This window comes from Oryzias latipes, chromosome 22 (assembly GCF_053564925.1).
Source record: "Oryzias latipes strain Hd-rR chromosome 22, Olatipes_Hd-rR_3.1".
In the NCBI taxonomy this organism is placed as follows: Eukaryota; Metazoa; Chordata; class Actinopteri; order Beloniformes; family Adrianichthyidae; genus Oryzias; species Oryzias latipes.
The window spans coordinates 29,773,619-29,788,937 of NC_136258.1; the positions used below are offsets into that span (position 1 = coordinate 29,773,619).

Sequence of the window (15,319 nt, forward strand, 5' to 3'; positions counted from 1 at the left end):
TGGATGAGAAACCTTCTTTATTCCTCCCAGCATAGATAAGGTGAGCGTAAATATGGTATTTACAGGCAGGCGTGTATTTACAGCATTGACAGACAGAAGCCGACCCAAAGGTTCGGCTGGGAGCGGCGGGAGAACCTCTGCAGACGCGAGCGCGGCTCCGCCCATCGGGCGGCGCTCAGGGCCCGCTGCTGCCCTCAGACAGGATCCGGCTGGGCTCGGTGAACTTGGCGGTGGCGATGTAGAAGAGGGTGGGACCCGGAACCAGAGCCAGCAGCGGCAGCGCCACCTCCAGCTTGTCCAGCAGGGAGATGGAGATGATGGCGTAGGCGTGCAGCAGCCAGTGGCTGAACAGAACCACCAGACGCTTCTTCTTGGCCACCAGAGTTTTGAAGGACTGAGAGGAAGAAGCAGAAGAAACAGATGAACTCCTCTTCCTCCTGAGGAAGCTCTGCTGGTCCGTCAGGTGACTTCTGCAGCCTGAACACCGCCAGGTTCTGAGATGACCTGTGGTTTTCAGATCTGTGATTGGTGCCGTTTTCACCCCCAACCCCCCCTTCTGGAAAAGGGAACATGTGCTTAATTGGGACACGCCCACTGTCTAGCCAACAGCCACGCCCCCATTTCAGCAGTTTGGATCTAAAGATAGAAGATTCCACCCAGATTGATCATCTTTCAGTCTGACGGGGGTGGAGTCCACATGCAGAGGATTTTACAACACGCCCCCTAGTGGTTACACAAGGACGTTGCTCCACCCACTTTGGGTTTCAGAGCAGCAGGAATCAGGAAGTAAAAAGTTCTGCCGGTTTAGAAGTGATGTTCAAAGTGAAAGCCTGAAGCTTGAACCCCGCAGACGCCGCAGGACGCCGTTTTACCTGGATTTTAGAGACCGACATGTAGACAGCCAGCGTGACGAGCGACAGCACCAGGATGATGTAGGGAAAGGCGTAGTCTGAAACACACAGAACCACCATGAAGGCCAGGAGACCGCAAGGAAACGCTCAAGAGAGACCTGCAGACTCACACAGCAGCCCGCCGCCGACGGCCTGCAGCACCGCCAGGATCGGGAAGAAGTACAACGCCGCGTAGATGCTCCGGAAGCGGTCCGACTTCCCCAGGCCGCACGCGATCTTCTTGACCAGCAGAGGGCGCAGCAGCATCATCATCACCAGGCAGAAGGCGTAGTAGATCAACACGATTGTGTAGCTGTCAAGGAGACACAAACGGCGGTTACGCCTGATCGCGGCGCCTGAACGCGGCGGTGGGGGCTGCACTCACAGCGGGTACACGGCCTCCTGCGTGCAGTGCAGCGTGTGCACGTAGTCTGGGCTGGGGTTGTACAGCATGGTGTACCAGTCCGACAGCATTTGGACCCGACAGGACCGGATGCTCAGAAGTCCCAGCGGCTCCGTGAGCAGCAAAGTGACCAGGGCGGAGACGCTGCACTCCAGCGCCGCCGTCACGTGCTGCAGCAGAGCACTGGAACTGCACGTGCGTGCACACACACACATTTCAGTAAGACAGAATCCTCAAAGACCCGCCCCCAGACTGAAGGGAAAGGCGCCGGAGCGCGTTTGGACCTCTTCTTCCCGGAGTATCGCTCGATGAAGAACCAGTGCAGAACCAGCGGCAGCATGGCCATGAAGCCCAGGTACAGCCAGTCGTAGAGCTCGGGGGATTCGTCGCAGCGCTCGCACACCTTCTCCTGATTGGCCCGTTCCCCTCGAGGACAGACCTGCCCACAGGAAGACTCTGTCAGGAGGCCCCGCCTGCAGCCGGACCCCCGCGTGAAAGCGAAGCGGAGGACTCACCCCACACTCGCCCTCCACAGACCCGTTCACCAGGAGCCGACCGCAGTACAGACCCGGACACCGGGAAGTCACGGAAACGTCTGGAACAAACACAGACTGTTGACTGTTGCAGAAGAACATCTGGACTTTGTTCAAGTCAGCCAAACACACAGGAAACACCTCCAGCTTCAGCTCACGTGGAAAAAGTCCATTATAGAAAAATCAAAGGAGGAAAACATCATGTCAGCTGGTTTGTGTTTACGGTTTGATGGTGTTTTTGTTTTGTGGGGTTAATGTAGCAGAACTGGCGGTTTTTGGCCGTCACGTGACATATGACGCGGCACACATGCACCACTACATGGCAGTGAGTCTTGCCCATCCTGCAGAGTGAAGACAATCAGACAATCTCAAAGGAAACTCAACTTTAAAAGTTATGACAAGAAAAGAATCGGATGGACAGGAATCCCATTTTAAGCAGGCTGCTAGCATGCTAGTTTGGGTCATGGATGAACATTTTTATGAATGTTTGATGCTTTCATTTAATGATTATTGCCTCCAAATTGTTTTCAAGGCATGTTGGAGTTGTAGGAATAAAATTCATGACTTTTAATTCAATTCAATTCAATTCAATTTTATTTGTATAGCCCAAAATCACAACAACAGTCGTCTCGATGGGCTTCGAAGTTACTAAAGACACGTTCCAGTTTCCATCTACACACACATGCATGACTATTTTAATGTTATTGGGATTTATTTGAGTCCTGATCTGAATAGGAAAAATAAAAGATAATACAAATTAGGGCTGCACGATATGAGGAAAACTCGCGATATGCGATATTGGTGATTAATATCGCAATAACGATATAATTTGCGGTATATAAACAAATAGCCAAACAACCAAAAACATAATTTCCATTTCACTGCAACAGTATAAAAATTATACTCCAAATGACCCTTGTCGACATAGGAGGCAAACATCAAACATAAAAAGGCTCATTTGATTGATCAAAAACGTAAACGGGTCCTTCCGATTGGTTAAATGCATAAAGGGATTAATTTCATTTGTTCACCATTTCAGGCTGCCATGAGTTTGTTTTTGCACTTTTGAGGTAACCATTTATTGCGATTTTTGCCGTCTTTTGCGGTGTGCATATTGCACAGCTTGATGTCGCGATAACGATAAATTTGCGGTATATTGTTCAGGCCTAATACAAGTTGTACTTTACTATTATTTTTTTATGGTAGATTTATTTCAAGGTGTTGCTTACCTCATGTTATTTATGTGTGGTAAAGGAAGTTTGTTTTTGTATTTATTTATTTTTTTACCCCGGCTAAAGAAAAACAAGACGGACGAACAACCGGAAACTTATCCTGGGATTTTCGTATCTTGAGGTAAAAAAAAAATATTCCTGTAGTTCCCTTGCATCCATTTGAATATACCAAGAGATGAATAATTTCCCAAGCTTTAATTCAAGGTATTTTTTTGTGAAAATCGGTCAAGAAATGAGGAGCCTAGCCTGATCTTTATGGCTGATGTTGTTCGGTTCTGTTGACGAGACTCAATGCAGAGTGGCGCATGCGCACGCGCGTCACTGTAGCATCAAATACACAAAGGCCAATCCTGTCATGTATAACTCTTCAACCTGATCACAACATCAAGATTTTAGACACTTATTTAAAAAAAAGCGGTGAATTATATCGCAGATTTTGCTGCAGTTTGACGAAAATCTGACAGCCAGGAAGCTAACAGGTAGGAAGCTAACGCGTTACCGTAAAAAACACGAAGCGACGCCGCAGTTTCATCTCCGCACATTTATCTACAGGTAAATAGTCACAGGTAAAATCTATTGGGGACTCACCCATTAGGAGAACGACATCTAATAAATATATAATATGTAAAAAAACCGATAGATTTTTCTCCTCAGTGCAATGTGTTGTGCCCTTTCTTCTTCTATGGTAACTAGATCAGACAAACAACAGCGCCACCTGCTGCTCCGGCGGAAAGTTGCAAAGTTTTTAAAAATAATATAAATGAAGAGTTAAATTTAAAACAAATGTTTGTTGATAAAACATCATATTGACTACCAGAGAAAAAACTTTGTACCACCAAAAAACTACAATTCCCAGAGTCCCAATCCTTCCCATCTGGTGTCATTGGAAAACCTTAATTGTCCTCAAAAGAGTTTCAACAGATTCATCAGTGGATTGTAATACTTTTTTAAGCATGAAAACCTTTGACTAACATCTGCATTGGAGTAATTAATGGACCGGCTTTAAGAAACTGCTGAAATTTGGGCTATTTGCCTAAATGTCAGCCATCATTTTTTCCAGCAGTGAGCCAAGTTAACGTCTGAACTTAATGAATCACAGAAAGTCTCACACCACCTGCAGCTTTATGAGTCACTGAAGGCACATTTGGCGTGTTGTTCAGGATTATTTGACCTCTTTTTCTGGGGCTGTTTGGAATGTACAGAAAGTGGTTTCAGTCACTGATAACTGGCAGCTGCTCTGTTTGTTCGGCCCGGAAAGTTGGGAGTAAATCAATAGAGTTTCTGTCTCTGTGGTGCTGAAGTCTCGTCAAACCAAAGCTCCAGAGTTCATGTCAAAGAGTCAACCTGAAGTCAAACTCCACATGCAGCACAGCCTCAGAACGGACGAACTTCTGCTGCGGTTTCCTTCAGCTCCAGCTGCATGGCCCACTTCTGCAGCATGTGATAACATCACGTCTGTCACTGACCGTGACTCTAGAAGATGATTATCTGCACCCGGAGGGTTTAACCTGGAGCTGCTCTCAGCTGCTAACATCTCAGAGGAGTTCTGTTCTCCTTTTCTGACGTTTGCATGAAAACACAGATTCTTCTCTTTTCCTCTCATCGATCTGTATTAAAAGAAATATTTGACAGTTTTACTGAACCTCTCTGGTTCTTTTTTGGAAGGTTTTCATGTTTGCCATTTAGCTGATGCGGCATATTTGTTTAGTTTAATTTAGAACTAAAGTTTTCATGGATGTGTTTCTCTATTATTTTGGTCATTTTTAACCTCTTTAGTATTTTTCAGTTCAGCAGCAATTTCTGTTTTTTTGATAAACTTTATTCTAATAACTTTTAGATTTTTTTCTCATGTTTTTCAGATTGATTTAAGCTGCATAATCAGAAGAAGTTTGATTTGATTTATAAAGCAGAATAAAATCCTCCTTTTTCCATGTTTTTGTGTTGTTTTCCTCTGTCTGCTTTCACGTCTGCTCTTTTCTCTGTGGCATTCAAACTGAATTGAAGTGCACCAGAGTTCACTTGCAGATGAACAAACTTTCTTATGTTTGGGAAGATAAGAGTTTACCTGTTTGGTCCACAGGTGAGCTTTCACACCTGCCAAAGAAGAAGACAGAGAGAGATCAGGTCAGGACAAACAACAAACCCACAAATCATCGTTCATACGTCTTTGTTATGAATAAAACGATTCTTTATCTGCGTCTTTATTGAATCAAACTGCATCAGTGTGCTGGAATGTCACCTGGCTTCATAACACACCTGAGCTCACAAGTATGTGTAAAAACCAAAAGATAACCATGTTTGACCCACAAACACATGAAATGAAACAAGCATCAAAGACAAATTTATAGTCAGCTCAGCCTTAAAACATCAGATTCCTGCTATTTCTACGTTAAAGAAGCTAAAACTGAGTCACAAAAGCAAAGTATTTGATAAATCACAGAAGAGGACGGCGTTCGTCCTTCAGAGACGCAGAAGGTCAAACTGTGTTCAGCTTCACTGCAGATCATTCTTCAGAAAAGGATTTCTGTGCAGCAAATATTCCAAATATAAACTTTCTGAGCTCTCTTTCTGATCAACAATAGTAGACTTTATTAAATGTCACTAAAGGTTTAAGGAGCAGATGCATGTTTCCAAACGCATGCAGGAAATGACCCAGACACACCATGCATTCACTTTCCCTCCACTGCATCAGAGCTGCAGTCTGACTGAGGCCTTCGCTTCCTGCTTCGTTTCAAACCAATCATCTTCACTTTCATTTATCGTTTGGCCTTTAAAATAACTCATCTGCTAACTCGTTGCACATTTTTAATGCCTCGCTCCATTTTTACTGTAAATGTGAGACATCTGGACTTTAATCTTTATCCTCTTCTCATCGGCGGTCCAGAGGTCAGAGTTGCTTCGTGGCTCTTCTGTTCTCTCGGTTTGTCTCAAAGCTGGCAGAGGAGAAGGAAGGAAGGCCGGAACCTGAAGAGAGACTGGATCACGTCATCAGGTCTGTCACAGACTGAGGAGGAAGGAGGGAGTGCTGCATTTCAGCTCAAGAGGAGCGGCTCCTCGCTGATGCAATGGGCACTCCACCCTCCTCCACCCTCCTCCACCCTCCTCCAGCCGGCACGCCCACATTTGTTCCCACTCACAACAGAATCAGGGGTGGGGTGGAGTAAAGATGGAGAGGACTTTATGTCATCAAATGGACGTCCTTCATGCAACACACACATGTTTATGAAAACGTCCCTTTCCTCCACGCCGTAAACGCCTTTCTGCGCCGTAATGGTTAAAAATGTTTGTCTGAAAGTTGTTCTTGGGTGTGACGTGAAAAGGATTTCAGGATTTAGTTTCATTTTGATTCCAGTTTTTCTGTTAATGAAAAATGATAAGAAAAACTCGTCTCACAATCTGCCTCACAAACACACACCAACACACCCACACACACACACACACACACACACACACACACACACACACACACACACACACACAAACACACACACACACCCACACAAACACACACAAACACAGATTGCAGTAGGCGCGGTCTGTGTGTGACTGCAGGAATGCTGTTGTGTGTGTTTTCAGCTCCAAACTGGGTGCTGCTACCTGACTCACAGGTGACAGGTGGGCGGGGCTGTGGGCGGGGCCTGTGGGGCTGGCTGCAGAAGGACTGGATGTGTCAGCCTCAGAGTCTTGCAGGTTTCTGTGGAACTGGCCGGACTGCGTGAATCTGGAGGTCTGACTCACCTGAGCAGTTCTACCTTTTCTGGTTCCTCTCTGAAGACTCCGGGCTTCAGGACTTTCCTCTTTTCGACTCCTCGGTGACCCCCCACCTGTGTTGGACCGCAGGCGGGCGTGCAGCCCCCCTGGAATAAACAATCCCACTTCTGACAGCTGGAGAATGGTGTCTCACTGTGTGACATAGGAGCAGATCAGAGAGGTAAGAGACGACGGATCCACCGGTTTTCTCCAACAACATCCTGATCTACTTTCAGAATCCATCAGTGGACCTGAAACCTGCGGTTCAGGACCTGAAACCTGCGGTTCAGGTCCACGGCTGGAAAATCCTCAGAAAAACACAGCAGACGTAAACGTTTCGTGTCATTCCGGTTTAGTTTTCTTAGAAAGGTTTCATCAGGTCTGATTTCCTCAAACTCTCCTCTTTCAGACGAAAAAACCCCAGTTTGGTTAAATTCATCATCAAATCAGGAAAAAAGAGCTGTGAGAGTTTAGAGCGAAAGATTCTGCAGAGACTAAGATTAGCTGCTCTGCAGAAATGGTTTTCCACATTTCACTATCTGTCTTTGAATGACCAAACCAATGTTTATCCAGAACCAAAAGCAGCTCAAAGTTCATCAGATTTCCACTGGATTGTGAAACAAAGATTCTGTGTTGAGTGGACAACCCTGGAAAGTGAACTGGAGAACCTTGGGCGGATTTTTTTTAGGAGAATAAAATAAAAATCTTTGCAAAAAAAACAAGAAAAACCCTCAAAAATCACAGATATAATCCAGAAAAGTATTTTCTGAGTCTGATTGTTGCTGAAATCCTTTATATTTGTTGTTTCTCAAACTTATCAATGGATTGACGACCTCTCAAAACGTCATCATAGCCCCGCCCACTTTTTCTCGTCACCCCACTGGTCAAATCAAAAATCAAAAAAAGGAAGTGGCTCCGAGAAGCCAAAATCCCGTAGACTTCTCTAGAGAACTAAACAGCTGTTCCTCTATTGGTCATTTTTCAGGATATTTTTTCTGGAGTTCAAGTTATTCAAGTTATAAACAGACCAATCAAATGCCTCAATAAAAGAAGGAGGAGCCTGCTGGCCCCCATGTCCAACATTCAAAAGGTTTAACATATTTCATGTAGCCCGATTTTGAGTAGTAGGGGTGTGGCCTTGGTCTAAACAATAGAAATGTGATTTAGCCTCCCTGGCCCCAAAAAGGATTAAGTGGGTTTGGAAAATGGATGGATGGCTTTCATCAACATTCTTTAGGGACTAACTATCGTTCTCTCCTCTTCTTGGTCGTCCATGTACATGATATAATTGTTGGATGCCGGTTGGAATCTCACGGAACACCAACAAACCGTTTTGAGCTGAAGCCAGCAGCAGGAACGCCAGGTTTGGAGTGAACGGTGATGCGGCTGTCTTCAGAGAATTGTCGGTTTGTGACCGATGGTTGTTCACTGCAGCGTTTCATCGCTCAGTCCAAACCGCGCTGGTGCTCAGGGAGCCGGTCGGTACTTCTGATCGGCTTCTGTTGTGATGATGGACCTGGACACTGAAAGGAGGTTCAGTCACACAAACAGAAGCAGAGATGAGTCCCAGGATGTTCCCAGTCGCTGACTGAACTCTACGGTTTAGATGAAGGTCTCTGAGGAGGAAGCTGTTCAGCTTCCAGCTTGTTCCATGAGCAGACTTCGGCCTCGGGCCTCGACCTTTGAGGAGGACTTTGATCTAAAGTGATCTGAGCTCATCCCAGAAATCCTGTTTAAATCTTCTCTTCCACGGTTTGCAGTCAGACTTGGACTGGTCTTTCTGGCCGCAGACGCTGGTAAAGATGCTGAAGCTTTAGGATTAACCGGAGTCTGTGAGGCTAACACCAGTTTACTAAATGGTTTCCATGGTAACGTTTGATGCTCTGATCCAGCTTCCAGTAATTGTTGGAGCCGTCGTACCGGGGCTTTCTGGGTAAGTTCCAAACCTATTTTCACCAGTTTCTACCTGTCTTTCTTTTGGCTCAGTCAACTTCCAGACGTCAACACCATGGCGTCCTCTGAAAAGCAGCCTTGGGGGCGGAGCTTGGCAGCATTCTTCCCATGCTGCTACAAAGAAACCCACCAACCAGAAATCCGCTTCGTCCAAGAAAACCCAACACTGCAGGAACCCAAGCTGCCGCCGCCTCCGCCGCTCCAAGAACTGGACTCCATGTTTGCAGGGCTGGTGGTGCGTTCAGGAGCTCGGGTTAATGTTAGCCGTCTCACTCTGACTTTGTCTCATTGTCTCGTTTTCTCCTTCCAGGACGAGCTGGAGCTGTCGGAGGAGCACAGGGAGGCCATGTTCAGCCTGCCAGCAGAGAAGAAATGGCAGATTTACTGCAGTAAGAAAGCGGTGAGGAGTCTGTTGGTTCACCTGTTGGTCGGGTCAAGACCCTTTGTGATGTTGCACCAGCCACTGTCTACAGGGGGCGCTGTGTGGACACTGTTGTGCTGTGGTGATGTCAATGCAGTTTTGACTGATGTCTGTGAAATTCTGGGATTTTTCAGGAGGCAGAGGAGCAGAAAGGAGCGATGAGCTGGCCCGACTTTTACATCGATCAGATCCGAGTCATGGCTGCAGTAAGTCGTGTTTCTATTATCATACATCATGATAGCTGTGGCTGTCACAGGTGATGCAAATGTGAAGGTAAGAGGCTTTGGTGTGCATCCTGCACCCAAAGATCCTAAACATTCACAGCAGACGTGGAGTTAGTGGCGATTTTCTGGATGCTTTGGTGACAAACAGAATTAAAAAAGGAGTTTCTAAAATGTCACAAAAGTTCTTCTCTTCTAACTTAAATTCTTTTCAGCTCAATGCTTCCCTTTTTATCATTTCACCGTCCAAACTGCAGGTTCAACTACTTTCCTGCAGTTTTTTTGTGAGCAGCTGCTGCAGGAAAGACGAACCTCCGATCAAAACCCTCTCTGGAGGAAAGTCCAACAACAGAGAAGTGGAGTTTTGAGTTTCTCTGCTTCCTCCTCAGAGGAGGACGCTGGTGTCGCTGGAGGAGGGACAAAACGACGGCAGACAGGCGGTTGTAGACGGTCTGAAGACGGCTCTGCGGACTCAGCCCATACGGTCAGTCTTTGCTCTCCGCTGTCTGTGACACGGAGGAGCTGCAGCATCATCTACAACCCACCTGCAGGTTTGTGACCCGCTTCCTGGACTTGGACGGCCTGTCGTGCATCCTGAACTTCCTCAAGTCCATGGACTACGAGACGGCCGAGTCCCAGGTCCACACGTCCGTGATCGGCTGCTTCAAAGCTCTGATGAACAGCTCTCAGGGCAGAACTCACGTCCTGGGACACGCAGAGAGCATCAACATCATCACACAGAGTTTGTCTGCAGAAAACATCAAAACCAAGGTGAGAACCGGCGTCAGCAGGGCGGCTTTGGGGCGGGGGAGGAGCTCTGCAGGATCAGGCTGCTGGAGGGCTGGTGCCCATGTGGGGGGAGGCCTCCGGGGGGTAAAACCCTTAGAGGGATGTTCAAAGCAGTGTCACTGAGGCAGCCATCCCAACAGCTGAAGGCATCCAGCACAGGTGTCCTGGATCAGCCAATGAGCTTCCTCCTCCACAAGCCACACCCACCCATGGAGCCTGGAGCCGTCTCAACCGCAGAAATGTAGACAGATGAACTTTATCTTTGCTGCAATCGGGGCAGAAAGGCGCAATACTTTTAGTGTTATTCTGAGAAGAGCGAAGTGAAAGAATGGCTAAGTGGGCGGGGCTTATACAGTCCTCCCCGTGAATATTCTGTTTACAAGCCAAAATCAGCCCCATAAGGCCAAGAAGCTTAAAAAAGGAGCAGAACATCATTTCTTTATAATGAGGAAAGCTCAAACTACAAACTCGTACATTTCTGGGTTTTCTCTGAATGTCTTCAGATGTTTGCAGACTTTACGCTCTGGATCAAACATTTCTACTCTGACCGCTCAGATTTGTCTCAAACTAAACTTTCTCCGTGATGGTTTTCCACTGTTCCAGTGCAAAGCTGATCCTCGCCGTCACGGGTGTCAACGGTGTGAACTGGGTTCTGTCTAATGTCACACGGAACCGCTGTTCCCTCCCTGTCCACAGGTGGCGGTCCTGGAGATCCTGGGTGCGGTTTGTTTGGTTCCAGGAGGCCACAAGAAGGTTCTGGAGGCCATGGTCCACTACCAGAAGTTTGCTGCAGAGAGAACTCGCTTCCAGGTTCTGGTTCTGTTTGTTCTCTTATGGGTTCTGTACATCTGGACTTTGACTACCGTCACTATAAAACGATGACATCACAGCGGGAGAAACCATAAAAAAAACATTACTGGGGCCAAAATTTCTAATGAAACCAAAACACACGTGCCGGATACATCCAAAGGGAGCTTTGAAACTATTATGGGATGGCCACAGAACCTACGGCTGGTGCCAGTTTGTGGCAAAGTGCTGAATTCGGCAGTTTTCACATTTGTCCCCAATATGGGTAAAGAAACTCTTGTTTGAGAGATTTCAACAAGACGTCACACACACACCAATAGGTCAAGTCTACAACCACTAGGAAGTTTTGTTGACCTTTGACCTTGGGAAGAGACTGCAATCTTGAATTTAAAAAAAAAATCTCCTCCTAGAGATTTGGATCTATCGCCTCCTAACTCCTCGAGCATCTTTTGGAAGCTATGTGGAAAAAAATGTTGGAATTAGATGTTTGTAGATTCTGCTCAGCGTTGGTGTGGCGAGCCCACAAAAGTGGCGTTCCGCTGTTGCTCGCACATTTTTTTTACCAGAATATTGTGAACATGCATTACATGAATTGTTGGCTCAAGCTGAAGAAAACTAAATGACATTTGAGAGGCATCACGATGCAGCACAGCTCACATCTGTGTGGACCAAGAACAGAACCTTGAGGTGTGCCTTTCAGATCTTTGAGCCTCTTGGAAATAACGTCGTTATTTGTTGATGTGTCCACAGTTAACACTGACGTCTGCATTCAAACAATCATATTTTATGCTGTTTGCAGATTATGGATACATAACAGCACAATTGTCTTGTGCATTTCTGCGTGTGTCTCCTCTGAATGTCGTCTCTGTGTTCAGAACCTGCTGTCAGACTTGGACCGGTCCACGGGTCGGTACAGGGAAGAAGTGGGTCTGAAGACGGCCATCATGTCCTTCATCAATGCAGTGCTCAGCCAGGGAGCTGAAGAGGTGACAGAACACGAAGAACGGCCTTTGCCGTGTCAAATGTTCACCGTTTCTGAAGGATTTTTCTGACTTGTTGCTGGGATTCGACTTTCAGAAGAGTTTGGAATTCCGGATCCATTTACGCTACGAGTTCCTGATGCTGGGCATCCAGCCGGTCATCGACAAACTCCGCTCCCATGAAAATGCCACGCTTGACACGTATGTGAAGCTGTGGAAAACATCCGCGGTGTCGCTAGACTGAAGCCTGACTGAAGCCTTTGCTTCTCCTCAGACATTTGGACTATTTTGAGATGTTGAGGAACGACGACGAGCTCAGGTTGTCCAAACGCTTAAACGTTGTGAGTGCTTTTATTTGATAACATTTTCATTTCTCCTGTTTGAATATAAACACTGACAGTTGGAGAAAACTGTTCAGATAGCAGACGGAGGATCTTATTCAGCTGAAACTATTCTGAAGTTGAACTTTCAGTTGTAATTGAACCAAAAGTTGAATTTGTAAAATATAAAGACACAGCAGATTCCTCTGGACAGAGAACATTCATAACAAAGGACAGAAATGATCAACAACTTGAGCTTTTTCTGCTCATACTGACTTCTGTAAATGAAGGGAAACCTTCTGCTCCAAAGGCAGATCCACCAGTGTGAGTAGGTGGCGGGAGTGTAATGATGTGGGAAGCAGCTTGAAGGTTGCAGGACAGTTGAAGTGTTTCTGTACCTCTTCAGATTCTGACTCTGGGATGTTTCGTCTCAGGGCCACATCGACACTAAAAGCGGAAGCCAGATGTTTGAGCTGATCAAGAAGCGCCTGAGCCACACCGAAGCTTACCCCCACCTGCTGTCCGCCCTGCAGCACTGCCTCCTGATGCCCTGTGAGGCCCCCCCCCCCGCCGCCTCGCCAGCGATCTCTGAAGCCCCCCTTTTCACCACGTTGTCTCCTTTCTGGCTGCAGACCAGCAGAGCCGGACGATGCTTCAGCACTGGGTGTTGTTGGACAGGATGGTCCAGCAGCTGGTTCTGCAGACCAACAAAGGTGCAGATCCAGACGTGGCTCCGCTCCAGGACTTTAATGTTAGAACTATTGTGCAAAAGTAAGTCCCAGAGAAGCTCAGACGGGCACTTTATCCAATCACACAACTCCACCGGGGGGGCACATCAACACAGAACATCCTGATGAACCACTGACTGTATCAGAGAACTGGACTGAGTGTGGACCAGGTCTCAGATCCAGAATGGTTCTTCTGACCAATACAACACAGAGTAACAGCTGTTTGTTTCTCTATACGGGATTCTGGCTCAATGGAACCACTTCCTGTCTGTAACGCCAGGGGGGCGGAGTCACTCAGTCTAGTTCTCAGATACAGTCGATGAGATAAACCCAACACTGCAACCACAGAGGAGCTCCTTCAGTCCAAAAGCCTCCAGTTTGATGAGCAGTCTGATGTAAAGATACACAAACTGAGGATCTCCGTCCACGACTCCCGCTTTCGGTTTAACCCAAAGAGACTTGACCTTCCCCGCCCCCCCCTGACAGGGTTCTATCTTCCTGTCTGTTTGCAGCCTGGTCCAGGAAAACGACGTCCAACAATGGCAAGAAGAAGCTGCGGAAATGAGAAAATGTAAAAACACACACACACACACAAACATGGAGACAAATTAAACAACTTTCCTTGTCAAAGTCCAAAATGGAGATGAGGATGCCGGTGACACAAGGCCGTGTCACACAGCCACTATGTACATTTAGCACATTTTTCACAATGAAATGTTGATCATTCTGGATACATGTTTGATTTACGTAACACATGATGTATGATATACGTAAGTGTTTTTTGCGTTTGAACTGTTCAAAACTCTGGTGCGGTTTAGAAATATGCAGTTTGTGCTTATTTTACGTAGTTTATACGCAATTATTGTGTAAATCTTACGCAATTGTGTGTGACTTTTGTGAGATGTTTGTCTAACGGACTTTTCACGCATGAGCCACCGATGTAGAACTTTTCGATCACGAATACGGCGCACAGATCTCGTTAAAGTTACGTATTTGACGCATGAATAACTGATGACTTGCACATATCGCTGTAATCACGCACGGTTATGCACGGTTATGCATATTGAATGACGGGTCTTTAAATCGGTCGGTTTCCCACCCCTCCAGCAGGGAGGGTCTCCCGCTCGTCCAGGGGAATCGACTGTTTCACAAAAACAAAGTATGCGAGGGCCGCGGCGGGAGCTGACCATGGTGCTGAAGCGATGTGATTCCTGCTCAGTGAACGTCAAAGTGAAGAAATTCAAAGCGCAGTTTCACGTGTTCTTTGTGGGTTTGTTTGTGTTTCTTCCCTGGCTTTAACATGTTATTTGTGATTTGTGATACATCTGTGAAAATTTCAGGTGAAGACCACAACTTCTCTCACTTTCTCCACGTATATCCGTGTATGACCAGTTCTCCTCCCTGCAATATGTGCAAACTGTACATAGCGGCCTTCAGAGAAGAAGCCTCATGCAGTCCTCAGCTGTCCGACTTGTTTTTCCCTTCAGGCAATCAGAACCTCCAGCAGAGCTTGGAAAAGAAGAAGAGAGAGTGTGAAGCCAAGACGAAGGAGAAGGAAGAACTGATGGAGCTGCTGAACAAGATGAAAGAGAAACTGGAGCGAGAGACCAAGGAGCACAAGCAGGCCAAACAGCAAGTGGAGGAGCTGTTGGCTCGGCTGAAGCAGCTCAGTTCTGTGGGTTCTAAAGATCTGACTCGGGTTGGTCTTTCCTCAACCGGATCTTCATGTCAGCGGCTCTTCTCTGCTTTCTCGGTAGGCCTCCTCGGTTCCAGGAGGACCTCCGCTGAACTCTGGTGCTTCAGCTCTTCCTGGTCCCGTGTCATCCTCTTCATCGTCCTCCGATCCTCATCCTGCTCCTCCTCCTCCACCACCACCACCACCTCCAGGAGGCCCACCAGCATTTGGCATGGCTCCATTTGCACCTCCTCCTCCTCCTCCTGGAGGTCCTCCAGGATTGGAGCAAAGGAAAAACATTCCTCGACCGTCAAACCCGCTGAAAAGTTTCAACTGGAGCAAACTTCCTGAGGTACATCCGCCTTCTGTCTGCAGCTTTCCTGGGAACGTTCTTCTGGACTTCCAGCTGTTTCTTCTCGTTTCCACAAAGGACTTCAGTCCACAGACACGTTTCTTCTAAAATCACTCGATCGTCCTTCTTGATAATAACTAATAATAATAATTGATACTTTGTTTATCCCGCAATGGGGAAATTCTTCTCCACATTTTGACCCATCCCCCGCGCTCCGGGGGTGACAGCTGGCTGGGATCTAACCACCAACCCTTCGGTTGTTGGA

The 15,319-nt window shown here is 46.8% G+C and overlaps 2 protein-coding genes across 5 annotated transcripts in view; one reads left to right on the forward strand and one right to left on the reverse strand.

Annotated features, from left to right (window-relative positions):
* On the reverse strand, nt 1-8,302 carry jkamp (jnk1/mapk8 associated membrane protein). Of its 2 annotated transcripts, XM_020713875.1 has the most exons (9): nt 8,138-8,302; nt 6,797-6,961; nt 5,124-5,152; nt 1,809-1,888; nt 1,578-1,732; nt 1,276-1,482; nt 1,022-1,203; nt 873-949; nt 1-394 (listed from the first exon to the last, which is right to left on the reverse strand). In XM_020713875.1, the coding sequence occupies exons 1-9, from the start codon at nt 8,248-8,250 to the stop codon at nt 176-178; spliced, it is 1,227 nt and encodes a 408-aa protein (XP_020569534.1). In that variant the 5' UTR covers nt 8,251-8,302; the 3' UTR covers nt 1-175. The 2 variants fall into 2 exon arrangements, with proteins under 2 accessions (XP_020569534.1, XP_004082106.1); XM_004082058.5 differs by lacking the exons at nt 5,124-5,152; nt 6,797-6,961; nt 8,138-8,302 and adding an exon at nt 3,647-3,772.
* The window catches only part of LOC101155891 (disheveled-associated activator of morphogenesis 1), a 12,828-nt gene continuing 4,245 nt past the window's right edge, over nt 6,737-15,319 (forward strand). The window contains exons 1-15 of one of the 3 annotated variants that reach the window (XM_004082057.4): nt 6,737-6,989; nt 8,795-8,996; nt 9,072-9,161; nt 9,317-9,388; nt 9,793-9,887; nt 9,955-10,174; nt 10,889-11,002; nt 11,875-11,985; nt 12,077-12,180; nt 12,254-12,320; nt 12,734-12,851; nt 12,932-13,070; nt 13,540-13,598; nt 14,515-14,702; nt 14,785-15,054. In XM_004082057.4, the coding sequence (XP_004082105.1) occupies nt 8,817-8,996; nt 9,072-9,161; nt 9,317-9,388; nt 9,793-9,887; nt 9,955-10,174; nt 10,889-11,002; nt 11,875-11,985; nt 12,077-12,180; nt 12,254-12,320; nt 12,734-12,851; nt 12,932-13,070; nt 13,540-13,598; nt 14,515-14,702; nt 14,785-15,054 (1,827 nt within the window). In that variant the 5' untranslated portion in view covers nt 6,737-6,989; nt 8,795-8,816. Of the gene's footprint in view, nt 6,990-8,608; nt 8,677-8,762; nt 8,997-9,071; nt 9,162-9,316; nt 9,389-9,792; nt 9,888-9,954; nt 10,175-10,888; nt 11,003-11,874; nt 11,986-12,076; nt 12,181-12,253; nt 12,321-12,733; nt 12,852-12,931; nt 13,071-13,539; nt 13,599-14,514; nt 14,703-14,784; nt 15,055-15,319 lie in introns of those variants that run through there. The other 2 variants (XM_078941247.1, XM_078941248.1) reach the window with 2 other exon arrangements.

What these genes read in the sequence shown, in the direction of transcription:
- jkamp (XM_020713875.1), bottom strand. Translation starts at nt 8,250, where the DNA reads ATGAAACGCTGCAGTGAACAACCATCGGTCACAAACCGACAATTCTCT. An exon ending in GCTGGCTTCAGCTCAAAACG is followed by an intron (nt 6,962 to 8,137) that starts GTTTGTTGGTGT and finishes TATGTCACACAG; the next exon opens with TGAGACACCATTCTCCAGCT. An exon ending in CTCACCTGTGGACCAAACAG is followed by an intron (nt 1,889 to 5,123) that starts GTAAACTCTTAT and finishes TGTTTGTTCCAG; the next exon opens with ACGTTTCCGTGACTTCCCGG.